General features: G+C 42.6%; 1 protein-coding gene across 3 annotated transcripts in view; it reads left to right on the top strand.

Moving 5' to 3' along the window:
* Positions 1–14391: 14391 nt before the first annotated feature.
* The window catches only part of Pdxdc1 (pyridoxal dependent decarboxylase domain containing 1), a 58668-nt gene continuing 50194 nt past the window's right edge, over positions 14392–22865 (top strand). For all 3 annotated transcript variants that reach the window (XM_038328628.1, XM_038328629.1, XM_038328627.1), the window contains exon 1: positions 14392–14605. In XM_038328628.1, coding sequence (XP_038184556.1) covers positions 14585–14605 — 21 coding nt within the window. In that variant the 5' untranslated portion in view covers positions 14392–14584. The remainder of the gene's footprint in view (positions 14606–22865) is intronic.

Raw genomic sequence — 22865 nt, 5'->3', positions numbered from 1 at the left:
ATTAATTTTGTTAAAACATATTGTACATATGTTTCCACTCTTGTTCAAAGTATTGTACCTATATAGCTCATTTAACAATGTAATGCAAATTTCTATTTCCTGAAAGTAATTATATACTATTTAGGATAATAAGGAAATGCAGGTTAGTAATTAGTCACCTACTATAATCAAAATTGTAGTTAGATTAGGTGTGTTTTTCAAGGTTAAACAGAGATATATTTTAAATAAGTCACCTTCCAACACTTCAGAGAGTTACAGAATATGATATTTAAGATGTTTTAATAACATCAGTTCTTTCTGCTTCCTGGCAGCACCAATCTACTTCAGGGACAATAATGGGCATCAAAGAAAGTCCACATGAAATTTATTTTCTTTGGAGGAAAAGTTAGTGTAACACCCGATTCTGTGTTACCCCCTTGGTACAGTTCGCAGGCCACTGTACCTTAAGCGAGTTGGACAAGGGCCTGGAGATTGAAAGAACACACAAAGAGACCTGGGTCATTCGAAAGGAGATCAGCCGAATGCCGTTTATTTAGCCTTGGGGAAAATCTTAAATACCCCACTCCTGCCCAAGGAATTCCACCCAGGCAGGTGGGAAATTACCATATCTAACTGCTGCACAAGGACTCCCACCTAGGCAGGTGGGAAATTACCATACCAACAATAGAGTCAACAATGCCCTACAACAAATCACCAGGCGGGGCAGAGGGAGCACAGGAACAAACAGGATGCTTAGTCATCTGACCAGAAACTGTCCTCAAGGTGAGCCCCAGGAACAAGAGCAGACCCGGGCCCTACAAGTTAGCCACTGGGCAAGAAAATCCCCTTGCTTCAACTGCTGACAATACACAGGACACAAAAAAAAGTGACTGCCAAACATTGTCAAGATCAGGATGGACAGTTCTTCAGAAAACCCTGCTTCATAAAAAAATCTGTCAGATATTATAGGCCTGTGGCCAAAGATGGATGTCCCAACATTACAGAGAAATTTTGGGTGATTGTCCAAGAAGTCATCTGTTTCTGTCATTTCTCATATTTTTTGGAAGTTTCTTGTTCACACCTCCTGCTTACTCAGTTAATATTATTTCTTTCTTGGCCTCTGAGGGATTTGATGATTAGATAGTTTTAGTTATAGTTTTCCTTGTTTACCTGACACAGAAAGCAAGTTATGATAGAAAGTAAATTAGGTACAAGACTTTGGACTCACCAAAATAGGATAAATATGGAATTTTTCTCTGAATTTATCAAATGCAAATGGACTAGACATGGGTGATGTATTTATTGCTTGTAGATATTATATATAGCTATTGTACTTACTGTATATAATTTTCTTAAATTAGTTAAGCCTTCTTTTTTATTTTAGACAAAAAGGGGAAATGTAGTGGTATTTATTATTTTTTAATTTATTTATTAATTATGTATACAGTTTTTCCTGCATGTATGCTGCAGGCCTGAAGAGGGCACCAGATCTCATTACAGATGGTTGTGAGCCACCATATGGTTGCTGGGAATTGAACTCAGGACCTCTGGAAGAACAGTCAGTGCTCTTAACCTCTGAGCTATCATAGTGATATTTAATAAATAAAGCTTGCCTGAAGGTCAGAGCAAAGCAACCACATTAGTCAGCTGTACAGGCCAGGCAGTGGTGGCACACACTTTTATTCCCAGCAGCCACACTAGTTAGCCATAGATGCTGGGCAGTAGGGGAAGAATAAAGGCAGGGTTGCCAGCCAGATATGGAGAAAGCAACATGGGCAGTACTGAGAGATGAGGTAACAAGCCACGCAACAGAATGTAGATTAAAATAAATTTAATAATTTAAGAAATAAGAGCTAGTGGGACAAGCCTAAGCTAAAGCCAAGCTTTCATAATCAATAGTGAGTTTCTGTCTTGTTTTTTTTTTTTTTTTTTGGTTTTTTTTTTTTTTTTTTTTTTTTTGTTAGCTGATGACCCAAAGGAAAAACCATCTACAGGTTTCCCTGAATAGTCCTGGCTGTCCTGGAACTCACTATGTAGACCAATCTGGCCTCAAACTCAGAGATCCATCTGCCTCTGCCTCCCCAGTGCCAGGGTTAAAGGTGTGCACCATCACTGCCCAATAAAACTTTGAATTTTTAAATTGATTTTTATTGAGCTCTATAATTTTCTCTGCTCCCCTCCCTGCCTCTCCCCTCCCCTTTAACCCTCTCCCAAGGTCCCGGTGCTCAGGAGATCTTGTCTTTTTCTACTTCCCATGTAGATTATATTTATGTATGTCTCTCTTAGGGTCCTCATTGTTGTCTAGGTTCTCTGGGATTGTAAATTGTAGTCTGGTTTTCTTTGCTTTATGTTTAAAAACCACCTATGAGTGAGTACATGTGATAATTATCTTTCTGGGTCTGGGTTACCTCATTCAAATAATGTTATCTAGCTCCATCAATTTGCCTGCAAAATTCAAAAAGTCGTTATTTTTTTCTGCTGTGTAGTACTCTATTGTGTAAATGTACCACATTTTCCTTATCCATTCTTCAGTTGAGGGGCATTTAGGTTGTTTCCAGGTTCTGGCTATGACAAACAATGCTGCTATAAACATAATTGACCACATGTCCTTCTGGCACGATTGAGCATCCCTTGGATATATACCCCTAAGTGGTATTACTGGGTCTTAAGAAAGCTTGTTTCCTAACATTCTAAGAAATCGCCACACTGACATCCAAAGGGGCTGTACCATCTTGCATTCCCACAAGCAATGCAGGAGTGTTCCCTTTACCCTACAACCTCTCCAGCATAAGTTGTCATCAGTGTTTTTGATCTTGGCCATTCTTACAGGTATAAGATGGAATCTTAGAGTTGTTTTGATCTGCATTTCTCTGATGACTAAGGATGAAGAACATTTCCTTAAGTGTCTTTCAGCCATTTTAGATTCCTCTGTTGAGAGTTCTCTGTTTACTCTGTACTCCACGTTTCTATTGGATTATTTGTTCTTTTGATGACCAATTTCTTGAGTTCTTCATATATTTTAGGGATCAGACCTCTGTCTGATGTGGGTTAGTGAAGATCTTTTCCCATTCTGTAGACTGTCATTTTGTCTTGTTGATTGTGACCTTTGCTTTACAGAAGTTTTTCAATTTCAGGAGGTACCATTTATTAATTGTTTCTCTCAGTAAGACTGATTTTTTTAAACATTTTTTAAAATTTATTTATTTATTATGTATACAATATTCTGTCTGTATGCCTGCAGGCCAGAAGAGGGCACCAGACCCCATTACAGATGGTTGTGAGCCACCATGTGGTTGCTGGGAATTGAACTCAGGACCTTTGGAAGAGCAGGCAATGCTCTTAACCTCTGAGCCATCTCTCCAGCCCCCAGTAAGACTGAATTTTTAAAAGAGATTTTGGATTTAAAAAAACAACTTTGGGTTTTTACAGAGACTGAACTTTTTAAAGTATTTGAATTGGTAAAGACTGTGGTACTTTTAACTTTGTTTTACTTTTAAGTTTATATTGTGATATTCATTAGTGATTCTGATGAACCAAAAATGGGGAACAATTGCATCTTAAAAAGTGCTATGTGTCAACTGTGCAGTGGTGGTACACACCTTTAATCCCATCACTCAAGAGGCAGAGGCAGGCAGATCTCTGAGTTTGAAGCCAGCCTGTTCTATATAACAAGTTCCAGGACAGCCAGGGCTCCAAAGAGAAACCCTGTCTTGAAAAAAAAAAAAGAAAAGAAAAACAGAAACAAACAAACAAAAAAGTGTTGTGTGCCAAGTTGACAAGGGGTCATTTGTAGTTGCTAATTTTATGTCATCTTGACACATCTGAGAGGAGAGAACCCCAGTTGAGAAAATGCCTCCATAAGATTGGGCTGTAGGCAAACCTGCAGAGCATTTTCTTAGTTATTGATAATCACCCAGCCCATTGTGAGTGGGGACATCGCTGGGCTAGTAGCCCTGGGTTCTATAAGAAAGGAGGCGGAGAAAGCCATGGGGAGCCAGTAAGCAGCTGTGAGAGCCAAAGTTAGATTTTCAGTTTTAATTACTTGCCTTAGAGATCTGTGAAACAAAAATGCCCCTGCTCTGCAAGCCCCTTGCCCAAGGACAGACAGTTCCTGAGATGCTGGGGCTGCTGTTTACAGGAGACAACAAGCCACGCGTTTTCACTCCCCTCAACAAGTTTGTCTGACCCATTTGAACTGACAGTGGCATGTGGGCAGGAGGTTCACAGGCAGGAAATACGTCAGGATATACACTTGCCCCTGACTGGATGTAGGCTGGAGGTATGTCAGGATAGTTCTCGCCCCTGATTGGACCTGGTGGGAATTGTAATGAATAGTGAGTTTTCCTTCTTCAGTTGCTGCAAACTGTGACTAAGGCCTTTCCCTGGGAGCCCCCAGGAGCCAGAGACAGACCTGGCCAGAGCCTATCTACCTGGCCAGTATTTAATTAAAGCTTGCTTCACATTTGACTTTAAACTATGGTAGTGGTCGTATTCTCAGTTGGTGGGATTAACACAGCACCCCTTCATGGCCTCTGCATCACTCCTGCCTCCACATTTGGACCCCGTCTGAGTTCCTGTCCTTTCTTCAGTGATGGACTATGAATATGGAAGCATAAGACAAGCCCTTCCTCCTCAGCTTGCTTTGGTCATGGTGTTTCATAATAGCAATAGTAACCCTAACCAAGACTCCAGGCATTTGGACATTTGTGTACTCATGCATTCACCTAACACATGCCCATTAGACACCATTTAGGTTAAGCAATGCTGCAGAAAGGACTTTTGCTTGTAATGGCATAAGAAAATCAAATTCTTTCCTAAATTGACAGAAATTATGATTTATAGGAAAAAAGAAATTTCTTCTAATTATTCCCACATCGTTCTCTTAACCAAATTCACTAGCAAAAAAACATAGCTCTTTGGGATGTCTATGTGTTCATGGTGTTTGTGTGAGTATGTGAACTTGTATATCCATGATCATGTGACAGTGAACATAGCAAGCATCTTCCACCTTCCTTTTGGAGACCAGATCTCTCACTGAAACAGGAACTCTTCTATTCATCTAAGTTGCTGGACAGTGAATTCCAAGGGTCTTCCTGTCTCCGTCTCAAGCACTAGAACTACAGATGTACTTCACTGTGCCCAGATTAAATTGTGGGTGATAGAGATCTTCATATTTGTGCTGCAAACGTTTTATTGATTGAGCATCTCTTCTGCCCCCAAAACTCAGTACTTAGAAAATGATACTGGGGACTGTAATGTGGAGGATGGATTGGTTGTCAGGTAAAATTGAGGCTGTTAACTTTATCAAATATTTTTGTCATAATAATACCCCAAGAAATATTCGGGACATAGTTACACTAAAGGTTCCCTTTCTTTGTTTGTCCAAAATGGAACATTAACTGGATACACTGTATTTTTTACTCTTTTGTTAAGTCTCTGAAACCACAGAAGAACGGGATGAATGTTTGTTGGGATCTAATGTGTGTACCAGTTCCCTGCATTGACAACCAGCATAGACAACCAGCAAGGCCAGGGATTGGTTAAGTACTTGGAAAGACAGGCATCTGCCAACATCAGGGATGGTCTTTATCAAACAGATCAACCTGTTTGATTTGCTGGGGGTTGAAAGTAAGGGAAATGAATATTTAATGTCTCCAGTGGATGTTCATGTGTCACTGTAAACTTGCCTCTGCTTAAAAGCAATTTAAAAATTCAGTAGTTGAAGACAATTTATCAATCAAATAAACGTTAGAAGACTCATGTGACTTTCAAACTGAAGATGTTTCAAGATCAATGACTTCATTAACACGGTGATCTATAATCTGTGCTTCAGAGCCCTCTGGCAGTAATAAAGAAACATATTCATGTGCCATTAAGTTCCCTTGGGGGTAGAGGATGGTTGGAATCACAGAGACCAGATAGACTGAAATGTAAAAGGGGAGTTTGCTAGGAACTCTCAGCGAGGAGTAAGCACTGATGTGGGAACAGAACTTCAATTTACAACCTTAGATACCATTAAAATACATTTAGATGATTACAATGATGCTTACTGTAGCTGTTATTATTTAATTTTGTTTAAATGTATTGGAGTTTAATAAAAACCACCCACTGGACCATAGTGTCTGAGGCATAACTTCTTTTTGCTAATCTTGAAGTCTGTACTGACAACAGAAAGACATAAATGCCTAAAAGGCATTGAGACCAAAGTTCACCCTCAAGAGAGGTGATGGAACCCAGAGCGAACCTGAGTGAGCTTCCCAGCTCCACTTGGACATTTCAGAAGTCCCAAAGCTAAGCATTCCAGGCACCCCTGCAGCCAGATGTTCTACCATGAGCTATTCCCCTGCAGAACAGTCCTACTGGCCTTGTGGTAGACATGCCTCTGATGTGGGCCCAGATGGCAACAGTTGCCTAAATTGCCTTTTAAAAAGGATCCTAGAGGCCACTTTTATCTCAAACTAACTGAAACCACCACACCTTTGCTTGGGCCTATTCAAGTGTGTCCTAAGGGTGATTTTGTGAATAGAGACTAGGAAGGGAGGGAGACAAAAAGAATTCTAGCATATATCAGAGAAAAATACTGGGAACCCATGACCAAAGGTCATGTAAGGGTCAGAGCACATACAAGAAAAACTCTAGATAGAAGCTGGCAAGATTGCTCAGTGGGCAAAGGCACTTGCCACCTAGGTGGAACACACATGATAAACACTGGCACCCATACTCTCCCCCCCCCAACAAAATAAATTAATAAAGATTTTTTTAAAGGAATAATTCCCAATATACAAATGAGGAAAGGAAGTGCTATGTAAACGACTAGAGGATCACAACTGTGATTAGGCCAAAACTGACGGCAAAAGAGAGATGTGTCCTCCTGAACTCTCAAATAAGGATGTGAAAGGCAACAAAAGGGCTGTGCTTGCTTAGGGCCAAAATGTTTGTAACCATGAGTTTTAATAGCTTTGTGCTCCTTCCTTATTCCCCAATCTAAAAGTATTCCTCAGAAAACCACCTTACAACTTCATTTACAACAGGGGATTCTTGAGGAGAAATAAGCAAACCAGAGCATATTTTTACAAAAAGCTTTATTTCTTTATGTGTATGTACCATATATGCATGACGGGCATGCTCACCAAGGCTGGAAGAGGGCATCAGGTCGCCCGGAGCTGGAATCACAATTGGCTGTGAGCTCTCAAGGTTAGTTCTGGGAACTGAACTCTGATCTTCTGAAAGGCCAGCAAGCACTCTTAACTTCAGAGCCATCTCTTTAGCTCCTTTGCCTCCATATATGCCTGTGTACCACTTTCATGTAGGTCCACAGAGGCCAGAAGAGGACATTAGATCCTCTGGAACTGGAGCTGTACATGGCTGTTAGCTGTGTGTAGATGCTGGGAACTGGAGCTGTATATGGCTGTTAGCCTATGTGTAGATGCTGGGAACTGGAGCTGTATATGGCTGTTAGCCTATGTGTAGATGCTGGGAACTGGAGCTGTATATGGCTGTTAGCCTATGTGTAGATGCTGGGAATCAAGCTCAGATCTTCTGAGAAAGCAGTCAGTGTTCCTAACTGCTGAGCCATCTCCCCAACCTAGATTTTGTCTTTACTGTGTGTGTGTGTGCTTTGTGTTTTATGAGATAGGATCTCATGTATGCTAAGTCTGACTTAGAAGATAGTATGCAGCCCAGGCTGGCTTCAAACTCATAGAAGTCCTCCTCTCTCAGATTCCTAAGTGGTAGGATTATAGATGTGAGCTACCATCCCTGGTTTACAATGTCTGACCACAGTTCCTACCCCATAACTCCACCACTGAGGCAGGCCATAAAGACTAGAATTTCTCTTCCCCAAGACCGGTCACAGAAACTCTCACCTTTCCTTTCTATGTCTGGTCATGAGAAAATTCTTCCACTTACTCTTGCCAGATAATAGTCATCTTGTTGCCAGAAGCTTGCTCTCTGCTCTTCCCTCTTCCCTGGTCTTGGTGATCTCCGTTAGATGAATTCAACTGAGACACATAGTGTAGAAGACAAAGTTTATGACAGTTTAACATGAGACACTCTCAAGCTTAAAAGGAGGCAGTTACCAAAGAGGCCATTGTGCTGATCTGCATGCGTAAGTGACCTTTAGACTGTCTAATACAAGACTCTAGAACAGATGGCTCTCCTGAGGGCTGTTTTGCTGTCCAAATAAATGACAGTCTTATTTTGATCAACTCTAAATAGAGGGATTGTAGAAGGAGCGGCAGGGCTGCGTCCCGCCACCGGGCCTCCAGCTAGCTTTACACACCCGGCTAGCTTTACCCAAAATAATTACATGGAAACTGTATTCATTTAAACACTGTCTGACCCATTTGTTTTAGCCTCTTATCTAATTCTCACATCTTGTTTTAACCCATATTTAGTAATCTGTGTAGCACCACGAGGTGGTCGCTTACCAGGAGAGATCTTAACCTGTGTCCACCTCAGAGAGGAGAGGCATGGCAACTCACTATGGCGACTGCCTGAAGCGTCTCCCCAACTCTGCTTCCTTTCTCCCACAATTTTGTTTTGTCTACTCCGCCTACCTAATTTTCTGTCTCTTAAAGGGCCAAGGCAGTTTCTTTATTAATAATGAAAGTAACACATAGACACTCCTCCATCAAGGGATAATGATGGTATACATGTTTTGCAAGTGTGCATGTATGTGTACCACATGTCATTTATGAGTGCTGGATTTCCTGGAACTGAGGTGATGGATTGTTGTGAGCCATCTTGTGGGTGCTGGGAATCGAACCCATATCTTCTGAAAGAGCAACAGTGTAACTCTAACATTCCCACAGTTAAGGATTGCCATCTGGAATTGTATGATAAAATAAAGTCTCTTTGTGAGGGTGTCCCATTGGTCTTTTGGAAGGTTCAAAATGTCCTATCTCCACGCAGGGCCAGAGATACAGGCTAGACCCCATTATTTTGGCCAAAATTCATATAGCAAAACATATTAAAATAATTTTAGAAAGAAAATTTGGGCATAATTCTACACATCCATAATCCTAGCACTTGGGAGATGGAGGGAGGGGAATCTGGAGCTCAGAGTCATCCTCAGCTGCACAGAGAAACCAAGACCAGTCCGGGCTACATACATAGTACCCTGTCTGGAAAAGTAAAACAGAGGCTGGAGGGATGGCTCAGTGACGAAGACACTGGTTACTCTTTCACAGAATGCCAGTACAGCTCCCAGCACACAGAGGGCAGATCCCAAGTACCTGTAAATTCAGTTCCAGGGGAGCCAATGCCCTCTTCTGGCCTCCATGGACAAATGCATGCAAGTGTTACACTAGGCATGCAAGTGTTGCACAGACATACTTGTAAAGCACCCATAATCATAAATAACTACATATAATAAAATAGAATTTATCTCTCCTTACAGTATTACCCTCTTTTCCCGCCCAAAGTCAACTCCCTCCCATGATTTTCCTTTGTGCCCCCTCATAGCACCTGTGTCTTACTAGTCCCCTCTTTAGAGCTTCTTCTCCCTTCTCTCCCCATTGTCCCCTTCTGCTTTCCTGGCTCTTGCAGTTACTACAGGTTATATACTCAGATCTCAAGATTTGGAACTAGGAGCCACATATAAGAGAGAACATGTGGCTTTTGTCTTTCTGGGTATGGGTTATCTCACTCTGTAAAATAGTTTGAATTTCATCCATGTACCTATAAATTTCATTCTTTTTTACAGATAATAGAATTCCATTTCGTAAGTGTACTGTATTTTCATTATCCAATCATCAACTGATAAACATGATTTCATTTCCTGGCTATTGTGGACACAGTAACAATGACTACAGCCAAGCAGGTATCTCTGTTGTAGGATATCGAATCTTTTAGGTATATGCCAAGGGACTCCTACGGTAGATCTAATTGTGGCTTTTTGAAAACTCTCCATACTGGTTTCCAGAGTTGCTGCAGCAGTCTGCAGTTTGCTCACAGTGAGTGAGAGTTCCTTTTTCTTCATATTCACAAGCATCTGCTGTCAGCTGTTTTCTTGATCTTAACCATTCTGACTGGGGAAGTTGAAATCTCAAAGTAGTTTTAACTTACATTTCCCTGATTGCTAAAGATAATTATTGACCATTTTTATTTCTTCTTTTGAAAAACCTTTGTTCAGATCCATAGCCTATTTTAATTGAATCATTTGTTTTCTTGATTCTTTGGTTTTTTTTTAGTTCTTTGCATATTCTGGTTATTAATGCTCTATCGGATGTAGAGCTGGCATAGAGTCTGACTCCTTCTGTGGGCTTCCTCTTCACTGGACTGATTGCTTCCTTTATGTAGTAGGGGTTTTCTAAGGGAACAGAAATGAAAAAACACACACACATACACACAAACACACACACACACACACACACACACACACACACGGAAGAGTGGTTTACTGTGGTCTGAGTAGTTTAACAATGTCTGTCTCCTGACAGAAAAGCCAAGAGTCTTGTTAGTTATTCAGTCTATGTGACTGGATGTCTCAGCAGTCCCAATGTGGTGCTAGATCATATGGTCCAAGTGGTAGAGCAGCCTGCACAGCAAGCTGAACATGTTGAAGAGCCTTCTCCTTTTGCAGACTCCACACAAAGCTAAGCAGCTTTCCAAGTCACTTGGTATATGGGCCAGAGTAACACACTAAACTGAGGATTATGATGTGGAGATACAAAGAAGGCCCTTGAATTTTGTTTAGATTTATTTCCTATCCTCTGATGCACAAATGCTTTTCCAACAAACCCAAAGTGGCTGTTGCCTCCTGCTTACTTGGTCCAATTAGCATAGTGTCATCAATATAGTGCATCACTGTGATTTTTTTTTGAAGAGACAGACACTCAAGATTCCTTTGAACCAAGTCTGACACAGGACTGGAGGTAAAACTGTAAAGGTATACTGCTGGACTTGCCAACTGAAAGCCAGTTATTTCTTGTGGTCCTTATGAACAGGTACCCAGGAAAAGAATTTGCTAGATCAATAGCTGCATACCATAAGCAGGAGATGTGCTAATCTCTCAAAGAAGGAGACCACATCTGATACAGCATCTTCAATCAGTCATGACTTGTTTAAGTCAATTGTCACCTGTCACTCTTCACTATCCATCTGTCTTCTGCACTGGCTAGATAGGAGAGGTAAGGAGAAATGTAGGAAACACTACCCCTGCATCTTTCAAGTCAATGATGACAGCACTTTTCACACTTCCTCAAGGGATGCAATACTGGTTTTGATTCACTATTTGCCCTGGCAGAGACAACTCCAATGGCTTCCATTTGGCCTTTCCCACCATAATAGCCCTCACTTCACAAGTCAGGGAACCACTGTGTGAATTCTGACAACTTCTAAGTGTATCTATCCCAATTTCATATCCTGGAACTGGAGAAATATTAGAGGATGAATTCCAGGACCCACTTGACTCACAATGAGTTGGGCTTTCATGGCCAAAATTCCATAAATCACATGACCTCCATAGCCCCTACTTAAACTGAAAAGTCACAAAGTTTTTTGGAGTCTCATGGAATCACTATCAATTCAGAACCAGTATCACACAAAGTCTGTACTGAAGCCTTTTGGTTTTAGGATGATCAACTGTTAACCTTATTTCCTGAGCAAATAGGGTCCTGTCCAGAAAGTCCTTTCCTGTACCTGTATGTTGTAGATTAAAGCCTCTATTTTCTTCTAGCAGTTTCAATATCTCAGGTTTTACAGTGAGATACTTGGCTCATTTAGAGTTGGTTTTTGTGCGGGGCATTACATATGCGTCCAATATGGGTCCAGTTTCATTCTTCTGCATCCATTTTCCCCAACATCCAGTTCCCCCAACACCATTTGCCAAAGATGCTAGCTTTCCTCCAGCACGTATTTTTGGCGTCTTTGCCAAGTATCAGATGACTGTAACTACCTATACTTAAGACTGGCTCTTCTGTTCTGCTCCACATGATCCACATGTCTGTTTCTGCGCCACAACAAGCTTCTCTGCTGATGAAATAATCTGAATCAGACCAAATCAAACTGAATCAGGAAAAGCCCAAGTTTAAGAGATACCAACGTTCCTGGATGGCTTTCCAGCACCCCCCCCCCCCTAGGAGGAGCTGGGGATGGAAGACCTGAAAACCATGTGTTTGTTCTCTGGGGGCCAGTTTAAATAACCCTTGAGTCGCCTTGAGTATCTCTGGGGAGGGGTCATTGTTTTGTGGTCTTTCTGGGTGGGAGGGGCAGGGAATCTAAAGTGAGGCAAACCCCAGGGGAAGGGGCTTGGGATGGAACTTTCATCAGAACATTCCACTCTTTGGGTATATGGATGCCAGGGGCTGGGGTGAGGCTTTAACCCAAACAGCCACCATATCCAGCTTGAATCTATTTTTTTTAAAAAATAATTTACTTATTTTTATTTTATGTGCACTGATGTTTTGCTTGCATGTCTGTCTGTGTGAGGATGTAGGATTTTGGAGTCACAGGCAGTTGTTAGTTGTCATGTGGGAATTGAACCCGGAGAGAAATCAGTGCTCTTAACCACTGCGCCACCTCTCCGGTCCTTGAATTGATTTTTTAAAAACAATCCACATATACCTGGAGGTAGCTTTACACTCATGAGCTTCTTTTTAAAAATCTTTTTTACATCTTTATCTTGTGTGCTCCTGTGTGTGCACATGTGTGCCACTGTCCAGAGAACAACTCCAGAGTTGGTTTTCTTTCCACCATTCAAGTCTGAGCTTAGCAGCAGAGGCCTTTACCTCCTAAGACATCTCTATAGTCCATTAGCTGTTTTTATTTTTTTTAAAGTTTTTGTTTTTGTTGTTAATATTTGTGAGTATGTAGGCATGCTAGGCAGAAGAAACCTGCATGAGTTGGTTCTCCCTGTCCATCATATAGGTTCCAGGGATCAAACTCAGGTGGTCAGTGGCAACCAGCTTTTCCAGCTGGCCCCTTAGGTCTGTTTTCTTTGGAGACAGGGTCTCATTAAGTAGCTATGACTAGTTTTGAATTTGATATGTATCCTAGACTGGCCTCAACTCGGGGTGGGGGGAAGGCGATAATCCTTGCTCCTTTGCCTAAAAGTTGATTCTTTAATAATAGTCAGGTGTTCATATACATAATATATCAGCACATATATTGATGGATAGTTACCTGAGCACATGTGATCAAAACAAGCATCAGAAACCGGTAAGTTGGTAATCTAGCGAGTGGGCACATGATTGCGTGCTGCAATTCTTTCTACTTTTCTAAATGTTTGGAAAATTTCATAACACGTTGTTTTGCTCAAGCAGTATATTCAATTTCCAGTCTTTGAGGGGAACCATTTCATCTTTTTTCTTTCTTTTCTTCTTTCTTTCTTTCTTTCTTTCTTTCTTTCTTTCTTTCTTTCTTCTTTCCTTTTTTTTTCAGTTCTTTGGCGAGTCACTGGTATTCCCGCTCTACAGCAATACACAAGATTGATTCCCTTTAGTAGGAAATAATTTTATTAACACAAGTAGACCAATTACCCATATGCAAAGTAGAGACCTCCAGCAGACACTGACAAGGGCTCAGGCTTGAGAGGCGATGCATAAGAAACAGGACAGGATAGGGACAGCTTTGTGGCTTTTAGTATCCTCAGTCTTCAGGCCAGAAGTTTCACTGACCGCAACAGTGGTAGATTCCACGTCAGCTACCCTCAGTTGTCGGAACGAGCAGGAAACAAACCAAGCACGCTCCTACTCACTAAAAAAGCACCATCCCCACCTAGCGGGAGTGAAGGGGAGCTAGGGTGGCATATTGCCGCAGTGCTGGGGACTCACCCCTAAAACGGATAATAATGATCTCTATATCAAACGACTGCTGCTGTGATATAAAATGGAAAGGTAACAAACCGATTAACATTATTATTACCCATCCCCCGCGAAGCCATCATTGTGACACGAGGGAGGACGCTAGACCAGCGGTCTCAAATTCGTTTCTATGTGGACTTCTGAGGGAAGAGCTGACAGAAATACATTCAGTTCTGACCAGTGTCCGTTCCAAACAGCAGTCACTGAAGAACAGTGCCCACCGCCCAAACTCACAAAAAAAAAAAAAACCAAAACAAACAAACAAACAACAACAACAAAAAAACGCTGGCGAGCGCGGAACCCATCATGCTGCGCACGCGCAGGAGTGGACGCTGGCCTCAGGCTTCCGAAGTATACGGCCTATTCCATTCCTGACGGGTGCTGACAGCGGAGAACTTGGAAGCCTGACTCTGGAATACTGGTGAGTTCCTACTATTTTACATGGTGGATGACGCATTGTGATTATTATAGTCTTGCCTCGATGGCCGCGACAGGCTTCTGGAAAAGTTGATTTCGGATGCCCCATCGTCTAGGTTCCCCCCCACCCGGCAGCGTTAGGACCGTCCAGCGTGACGCCCAAGTACGGAAGCCTGGGAGGCCCCGCCCAGCCCGACGGGTCCCGCCCCGCCTTCAGCCAGCCGCAGGGTCCCCGGCCGCGCCGCGGGGCAGCTCCTCCTCCTCTCCGCCCCGCCGGCTGCGGGCGCGGGGGACGTCAGCGCTGCCAGCGTGGAAACCGCCGCGGGCCGCGGGAGACGGAAGTAGTGCTCGGCGCCGCGGGCACATCCCCGGACGCCTCAGCCATGGACGCGTCCCTGGAGAAGGTCGGTACGGAGAGATCGGGCGGCGCTGCGGCCCCGGGTCTCCGCCTCTCGGGCGACTGTTCCCCGTGGGAAAGGGGTCGGGGCTGAAGAGCCTCTCCAGAGGAGGCGTCCAGCCCGGGCCTGGCCACGTCACAGGCGGAGTGGCTGAGGGAAGTGGGCCCGGCGCTGTCGGAACCGGTCTTGGCTTCGCTGAGGCTGGGCTTGGGGCTGGGCCTGAACCGCCGCTGGCCCCGTGGGATGACAGGAGCAATCGGTGTGGGCCCCAGAAGCGCACAGGAAGAGACCATAGTTGTCACGGAGCCCACTGCAAAGCCACAGTGCTTTCCAAGTTAGGAGACAAATTGTGAACTTTGGCGGGAGTAGGAATCACCCGGGGACCTCGGTAAAATTATGGATTTGCAGCCTCTGATCTGAAGCTGTGGGGGACGGGGACTCTGTTGAGTTTAACAAATTCCCCACGTGATTCCGATGCTGTAGCCTGCGAACCCCGGGCTAGAACCCCTAGAATCCAGAAAGGGGTGGGTAGTCCGTAAATGGTGATTTTATTTGGGGTAGGGGCGGTCCCAGCTGGTCTTTCAGTGACTTGGGTTCCTCTTTCTGAGAACCACTAGGCCTTCAAGTCAGCCTCAAGCCCACCGGAACCTGCGTCTTACCCTGTTTACCCCTGGGGCAACAGCCACTTGATGGACCTGGCTGACTGCTCTGGCGTGTTGAATGGATTCTAATTGTTCCCACCGTAGGTCTGGCAATTGAGAACAGGTGCTTGGGTTTCTTCGTGGACCCTGCTTTCAGTGCCTAGCATTCGGTCCCCGCAGTCTTTTCTCTCTGACTCCGCAGTCTTTTCTCTCTGACCCTTCTTGAAATTCTGCTTATCCGATGTGATGTAAACCTAGTTTCTCCTCCTCCCTATCTTCTTCCTCCCCTTCCCCTCCTCTTCCTCCTCCTCCTCCTCCTCCTCCTCCTCCTCCACCACCACTACCACTACCACCACAACCACCCTCCTTCACACTCTCTGTCCCTCCCTCTCTCTGTCTGTATTTCTCTCCCCTCCCCGTCCCCCATTCCCCAGTCTTGTGAAGTAACCCTGGCTATAACTCACTATAGACTAGGCTGACCTCAAACTTAAAGTGATTCTCCTGCCTCTGCCTTCTGAACTACTGGGATTACAGGAGTGTGCCATCATGTCTAACTTGGAATTCCTTTTTCAAAGAAGCAGCTGTTGTGGTTGTGTTCACTTGTCACTGGAGAGTTGAAGGCAGTAATTGTAGAAATTGAGCCAGATGTCATCATGTGCACACAGTGGCATATTTTGCTCCTCAGCTATTTAGCATAAATTGGGTGGAAAGCAATCATGGAAGAAGATACCTTTTTTTTTCTTGGTTCTTCTGATTAGCATAGTGTCTAGTTTTTGGTACCATGAGTTTCATTCAAGATTGATGATTCTCAATTCTAGGTAAGGTTTTTTTCCTTGGGGAACATTTGGCAATTTCTGGAGATATTTTAGACTAGGGTGTCACAAGAGAGATACTACTAGGACCTACTAGGAAGAACCCAAGGATACTGTTGAATATCCTGTGTTGCACAGGGCAGTTGCACATAGCAGAGAATATCAGCTTTGCAGAAGCTGAGGATGGTTGATATCACGGGTGTAACTCAGGAGCTGAATAGAAAGTGATGCTGACATGTCCTTTCTGTTTCTCATTTCTTGTTTGTTTGTTTGTTTGTTTGTTTGTTTTTCGAGACAGGGTTTCTCTGTGGCTTTGGAGCCTGTCCTGGAACTAGCTCTGTAGACCAGGCTGGTCTCGAACTCACAGAGATCCGCCTGCCTCTGCCTCCCGAGTGCTGGGATTAAAGGCGTGCACCACCACCACCCGGCTCTGTTTCTCATTTCTTAAGAAGGCTTTGTGTCATTCCATTAGAAACCTGAAAGAACCGAGATGACCTTTCCCCTGAGAATATCTGAAAACTAAAAAGTGGGTAGGAATCCTACTGTGGGTGGTAAATTTCTGAGTATAAGAGATGATAAAATGTTTAAACCCTCCAAAGAAGATCTGAAGAGGTACTGAAACTCCAGATGCTTAAAGAGATGGAACTTAACTTGCATTATACATTGAGGGATTCAGAAGATGTGGACTGAAAGTCCTTGTCTTAGTCTAGTGTGAAAATTATAAATGTAAGTTTTGTTTAAAAGGTAGGGCTCAGAAGGCGGTGATGGTGCACACATTTAACTTTAGATATAGTGAGTAATTTCTGTTAATGATAAATGAACAGGAAAGCCTCTGGTGCAATAAGAATTAGATAACTTCTGAAAATAGTTTGGATTGAAAGGAAACATTGAATTATGTCCCTTGTTCTCGTTTCTTTGAAGAATAGATGAATTTGGGCTAGATTCTACATTTCTAATATAAATTTGAGAGCTATTTGAGTAGTTTCTGAATGATCCTGCTTCACCTGATCCATGTATAATTTATAGAGCCACAGAAACCACAAGGTTATTTGATATTTATCCTCTGAAACTTAAATATCCCAATCCTCTAGGGCACTGGTTCTTAACCTCTGGGTTGCAACCCCACCAAAGTAGAATATCAGATATCCTGCGTATCAGATATTTACACTAAAATTTGTAACAGTAGCAAAAATCACAGTTATGAAGTAGCAATGAAATAATTTTTATGGTTGGGGTCACCACAACACAAGGAACTGTATTAAAGGGTTGCAGCCTTAGAGCAATTAGAGTCGCTGCTCTAGTGTCCAATATGTGACCGTCACTCAGTAGAACCTCCATTCAGTCCCCTTATCAAACTGTAACTGCACTCTGCTGCTTCTTGGGTGATCGGACAGGGCAGTCCCTTTCCTTACCCTGCTGGTTTCCTTTCACAGTGGTACGTGAAATGAGTTGACTCTACACCAATTGGAGGTACAAGGAATTCAAACTGAAAGTTGAGAGAGGGACTGGGGAGAACTGAGGTGTTGTTACTCTGAGAGTAGTTCTTTATAAGTAAATCTGCAAAATAAAAGAGGTTAGGGGGCTGGAGAGATGGTTTAGTGTTTAAAAGCATTGTTGCTCTTTCAGGGGGCCCAGGTTCAATTCCCAGCACCCACATGGTAACTCCCAACTGTCTGTACCTCCACCTCCTTGGGATCCAGCACCCTCTTCTGGCCTCAGGCATGTACATGGTGCACAGACAAACATGCAGGCAGAACACCCATAACATAAAATAAATCTGAGAAAAATTTTAAGTAGGTAGGTATCTTCTACCACCTTATGTTCAACCTGTAGGAAACAGGGTTCTGGAGCTGGAGAGATGACTTAGTGGTTAGGAGTGTTTACTACTTCTTCAGAGAATCCAAGATGGCTCTTGATCACCTGTAACTACAGCTTCCGGGGATCTGACACTTCTCTGACTTCAGAAAGTACTTGCACAAACATGGCATGCATACACACACACATACACATAAATAAAAAAGGAAAAAAATGAAAAACAGAAAGAAACAAGGTCCTGGAGATTAATTTTAATATTATGTTAATATACAAGTCGGTACTAGCACTGGATGTATGATGGGCCATATTCAGTTATTCACATTTACTTTTCAGTAATATCTTGCAACCTTTTCATGTTGAATGAAAAATGTCATTCTTCCGGATATTCTGTTTAGAAAGGTGTGCTGCAATTTGTTTTAACTCCACCCTTGAGCAAACTCAAGACAGAGTTTCTCAAGCTCTTCAACTGCTGGTATTTGTGTCAACCGATTCTTAGGCGTGGGAGGTTCATTGCAATGCATCATGTTTAACAGAATTCCTGACCCACATCCACTCGATTCTAGCAGTACACTCCTAGCTGTGATAATTAAAAATGGCTCCAGATGGGGTGGGCAGAATTGCCTCTGGTTGGGAATCATCAGCTGACAACCCAGAGCTACCTTTCAGTTAGGAAGCCACTAGTTACACTTGCCAACTTAAATCTAGATATACTGAAATCAAGCAGAATTAACAATTGCCTTAGTGCATTAACCACATTGCTAACCATATGCTTAGTGCTTAACAGCCACCTATGGCTTTGACTATCCATGGCAGCACAGGGCTAGACCATTTTAGTTACCAATGCAGTAGAACTGGGTGGTTTAATCAACTTGTTAGAGCTACTCATCTCTGAAAGAGGCAACTTCAACTCTGTTTTTTACCTAAGACCACTGTCAATTGTGTGTTTTGTTTGTCTTTGAGACAGGATACTGCTGTGTAGCCAAGGATTACCCTGAACTCATGATCTATCTTCACCTTCTGAGTGCTGGGATTACAAACTTGTGCCATCACACCCAGCTTTGTGTAGTCCTGGGGACTAGTGGGTACTAGGTAGCACTCTGTCTGAGCTGTGTCACTGGCTCTCATTTTCTGTTCTTGTCCTTATCCTAAACTAAATATTTCTTGTTTGAGTCTGATTTTGGAAAAAGAAAAGTTATTATCTTACTGTTAAAAGTGTATAAAGAGGAACAAAAGCAGTGTGAATAGACCATCCTGATCACTGTTGGTAAGGGTGACCAGAACTTTTACGTCTGCATGAGAAAAGGGCTGGAGAGAAGTGGTCATAGTGGTCTAAGAGTGACTACTGCCTTTTTGAAGATGTGGATTTGGCTCCCAGCACTCATGTAATGTGGCTCACAATGCCTGTAACTTCAGTTCCAGGGGATCTGACTGACACCCTCTGGTGTTCAAAGGTATTCTTAAATTTATTCATCCTCACACATATACACATAAATAAAAATAAAAAATCTTCAAAAATTAAAAAAAATGTATGTTCATTGGAGTTTTGCCTGCATGCATGTCTGTGTGAGGCTGTCAGATCCCCTGGAACTGGAGTTACAGACAGGTGTGAGCTGCTATGTCGGTGCTGGGAATTGAACCTAGGTCCTTTGGAAGAGCAGCCAGTGCTCTTAACCACTTACTTTTTTTTAAAGCATGAGAAAAGAATTCCAATGAGGCAATTTTAAAAATGTGTGTACTGTGACAGAGCCCACTCTTTCACATAATGTAGAGTGACTTCTTTGAAGACAATGATGGGCTGAAATTTTAGCTCTCATTCAAAGTGAGGATTTTGCATATAGGTGCCTGGGAGTTATGGGAGTAAATGATTGCTCACTGCTGGGTATCAGAGGAAAGGGATGGGATTTGCTATTTTAAAGTTCTGCTCCTAAAAATGTATGCCTTGACTGGGCATGGTGGTGCATGCCTTTACCCCAGCACTCAGGTGGCAGAGGGAGGTGGATCTCTGTGAACTTGAGGCTGGCCTGGTCTACAGAGTGAGTTTCAGGATTGTCCTGGCTACATAGGATCTATCTCACACAAAGAAGCATGTGTGTGGCCTTGGTGATTCTGATTTATTCTGGATGGCGGAGGTGTTGGTGGCAAAGCTTTTGGTGCTCTCCTCCCACTCCCAGTCCTGATGTTATAGTTAGAATTGTGAATTACATTGTAGCCTAGGTTGAATGTTGTGTGTTTTCACTTAAAGCAGAAATATGTTTTATTAAAGGTCAGAATCCAGTGCTGAGTGCTGGAGACAAGAGATGAATAAGATGTGTCCCTGTGGGGATGGTAGAAAGGACCACATCTTTACTTTGTTTTGCTCTATTTTTGAGATGGGATCTTGCAATATAGCCCAGGTGGTCTTCAAACTTACTTTTTTCAGCCTCCCATTTGCTGGTATTACAAGAATGAACACCAGCTGGGCCATGGTGGTGCACGCCTTTAATCCCAGCACTCGGGAGGCAGGGGCAGGCGGATCTCTGAGTTCGAGACCAGCCTGGTCTACAAGAGCTAGTTCCAGGACAGGCTATAGAAACTACAAGGAAACCCTGTCTCGAAAAACCAAAAAAAAACAAAAAAACAAAAAAAAAACAAGAATGAACACCAGAATAGGTTACTAGGTGTACATGTTTAAATAAGTCATTGTGTAAGAAGGAGGAGTAAAAAGTAGTATAAAAATGAAAAAGAAATGAAATTGATGGCCAGTCAGGAGTTTTGAAGAAGATTGTATTTGGGGTATTTCTAAAATTGTTTTTCTGTGGGATTATTATTATTATTATTATTATTATTACTGTGTGTGAGAAAGTAGGTGCAGGCGTGCCGGTATGATTGATTACAGAGGAACAAGAACTTAGAAATAAAGCTTTCCTGCTGTGTGGTATCTTTTTCATGGTGCACTATTTGGAAGGTAGTATTCATGACATAATGTCTAAGTGATGGATTTTAGAATCTGGTTCCTGGGGGGGTGAGGGTCTCTCTCTCTCTCTCTCTCTCTCTCTCTCTCTCTTTCTCTCTCTCTCTCTCTCTGTGTGTGTGTGTGTGTGTGTGTGTGTTTTAATTTAGACTTGGATTTCTCAATTTTCGTGTATCTCCATGGTGATTTGGATGCTCTATTAGTTACTTTTCTGTTGCTGTGATAAAACTCCATGACCAGGTTTTCTTTGGGCGTATAGTTCCAGAAGGTTAGGACCCATAATGGCAACTGCAGTCAGCAGCTGGAGCTGGAAAAGTGAGTCCACATCTTGGACCACAAACAGGAAATAGAGTCAAATAGGGATGACAGGAGACTTTAAAATCTCAGGTCTTGTCCCCAGCACATACTTCCTCCAGGAAAGAGTTCACCTAATGAACTCCCCAATAGGGCTTTCGGCTGGGCACCAAATAGTCAAATGCTGTAGACTATGGGGGAATGTCATTCAAACCACCACTGATGCCTTTCTTGTCTCTCTACTAGATGTTTGTGTGTGACTGATGTTTGATGTCTCATGTTTTTAACATTGTTGTCTCTATAGCTGTATAGATTTTTGTCACTTTTTGCATGTTTTTCCGTTTTACGTTCTTTGCAAGGTTAAATACTAATAATAGTTCCATCCTGTCAACAACTGTATATCCCTTTGAAATTGGAGATTATGATGCTTTATGGATGAATAATTATAGTATGTTTTCATGTCCTCACAGACACACTCAGACAGAGAAAGAGATATCTTTTCATTATCTAAAATTTCTAGTGGGGATTGCTTGGCATGCGTGGGCAGGTCTGAGAATGGCTTGTGAGAATTGACCTCAGTTTCCACAGTGTGGGTTCTGAGGCTCAAACTCGGGCCATCCAGCATACAGCAGGTACCTTTACCATTCAGCCATCTCGATAGTCCTGTTTATTTTATTTTTTTTTTGATAGTCCTGTTTATTATTGAGGCAAAGTTTCATTAAGCTCAGCAGAGATTGGCCTTGAACTCCTTCTAATCTTCCTGCAGCAGTCTTCTTTTTAAAAGTAAGCATACACAGAGGCTGAAAAAAATGGTTCAACAATTAATTAAGAGCACTTGCTGTTCTTGCAGAGAACATGAATTCCATATCCAGCACCCACATGTCAGCTCTCGGCTGCCTATAACTCCCATTTCAAAGAGGTTCCAACACCTTCTTCTGACTTCCATGGGCACCTGCACTCACAAGGTACACATACAGACACGTAGGCACACACATACATATAAATAAACACTTGAAATCAATCATAAACAGAGCTTGGTTTCATTGTGACTTTTCTCACACACACACACACACACATATTTATCATTATACTTTTTTCCCCTTACCCACCCTGTGCTCCCTGCCCCTCACTCGCTGGGCCCCTTCTTTCCACATTCATGTTGCATGTAGATCTCAGGTGTTTAAACAAATTATTTTACTTGGGTTTATTTATTTTTAAATTTGTATAATATGCATAGGTGAACACTCAAGCCACACACAGTATGCATATGGAGGTCAGAGGACTATTTTGTGGAGTTGATTCTGTCCTTCCACCTTTCCATGGGCTCTGGGGATGGAACTCAGACCGTCAGGCTTACATGATCTTGTGGCAAACACTTATTTACTGAACCATCTCACAGGCCCTTCTCTAGAGTTTAAAGAAAGAAAGATGAAGACAGGAAAGTAAATCTTTTGTAGAATTTGTGAGAACCTGCTGACACCTACACTACAGGTGTGCTGCCTTCATTTCCCTTATAGCTCATAAACCACCACCACCACCACATAAATTTCCCTACCTTTGCTAGAAGGAAAAGGGTTTAAGATCTGAAGTAAACATTTAGCTACAGGTAGAGTGACTACATCCTGGTTTGCCTAGGACCATCCCAGTCTACACCTTTTGTCCTGGTTTAATTATTAATACTCTTAAAGTGCCCCTGTTGGGTCACTTGCCACAGGCTTGGCAAATGTCTTTACCTGATGATCCATTCTCCTAAC

Source organism: Arvicola amphibius, chromosome 4 (genome assembly GCF_903992535.2).
Source record: "Arvicola amphibius chromosome 4, mArvAmp1.2, whole genome shotgun sequence".
Classification (NCBI taxonomy): Eukaryota; Metazoa; Chordata; class Mammalia; order Rodentia; family Cricetidae; genus Arvicola; species Arvicola amphibius.
The sequence above is the reverse complement of the archived record's forward strand: the minus strand, read 5'-3'. Positions and strand labels throughout refer to the sequence as shown.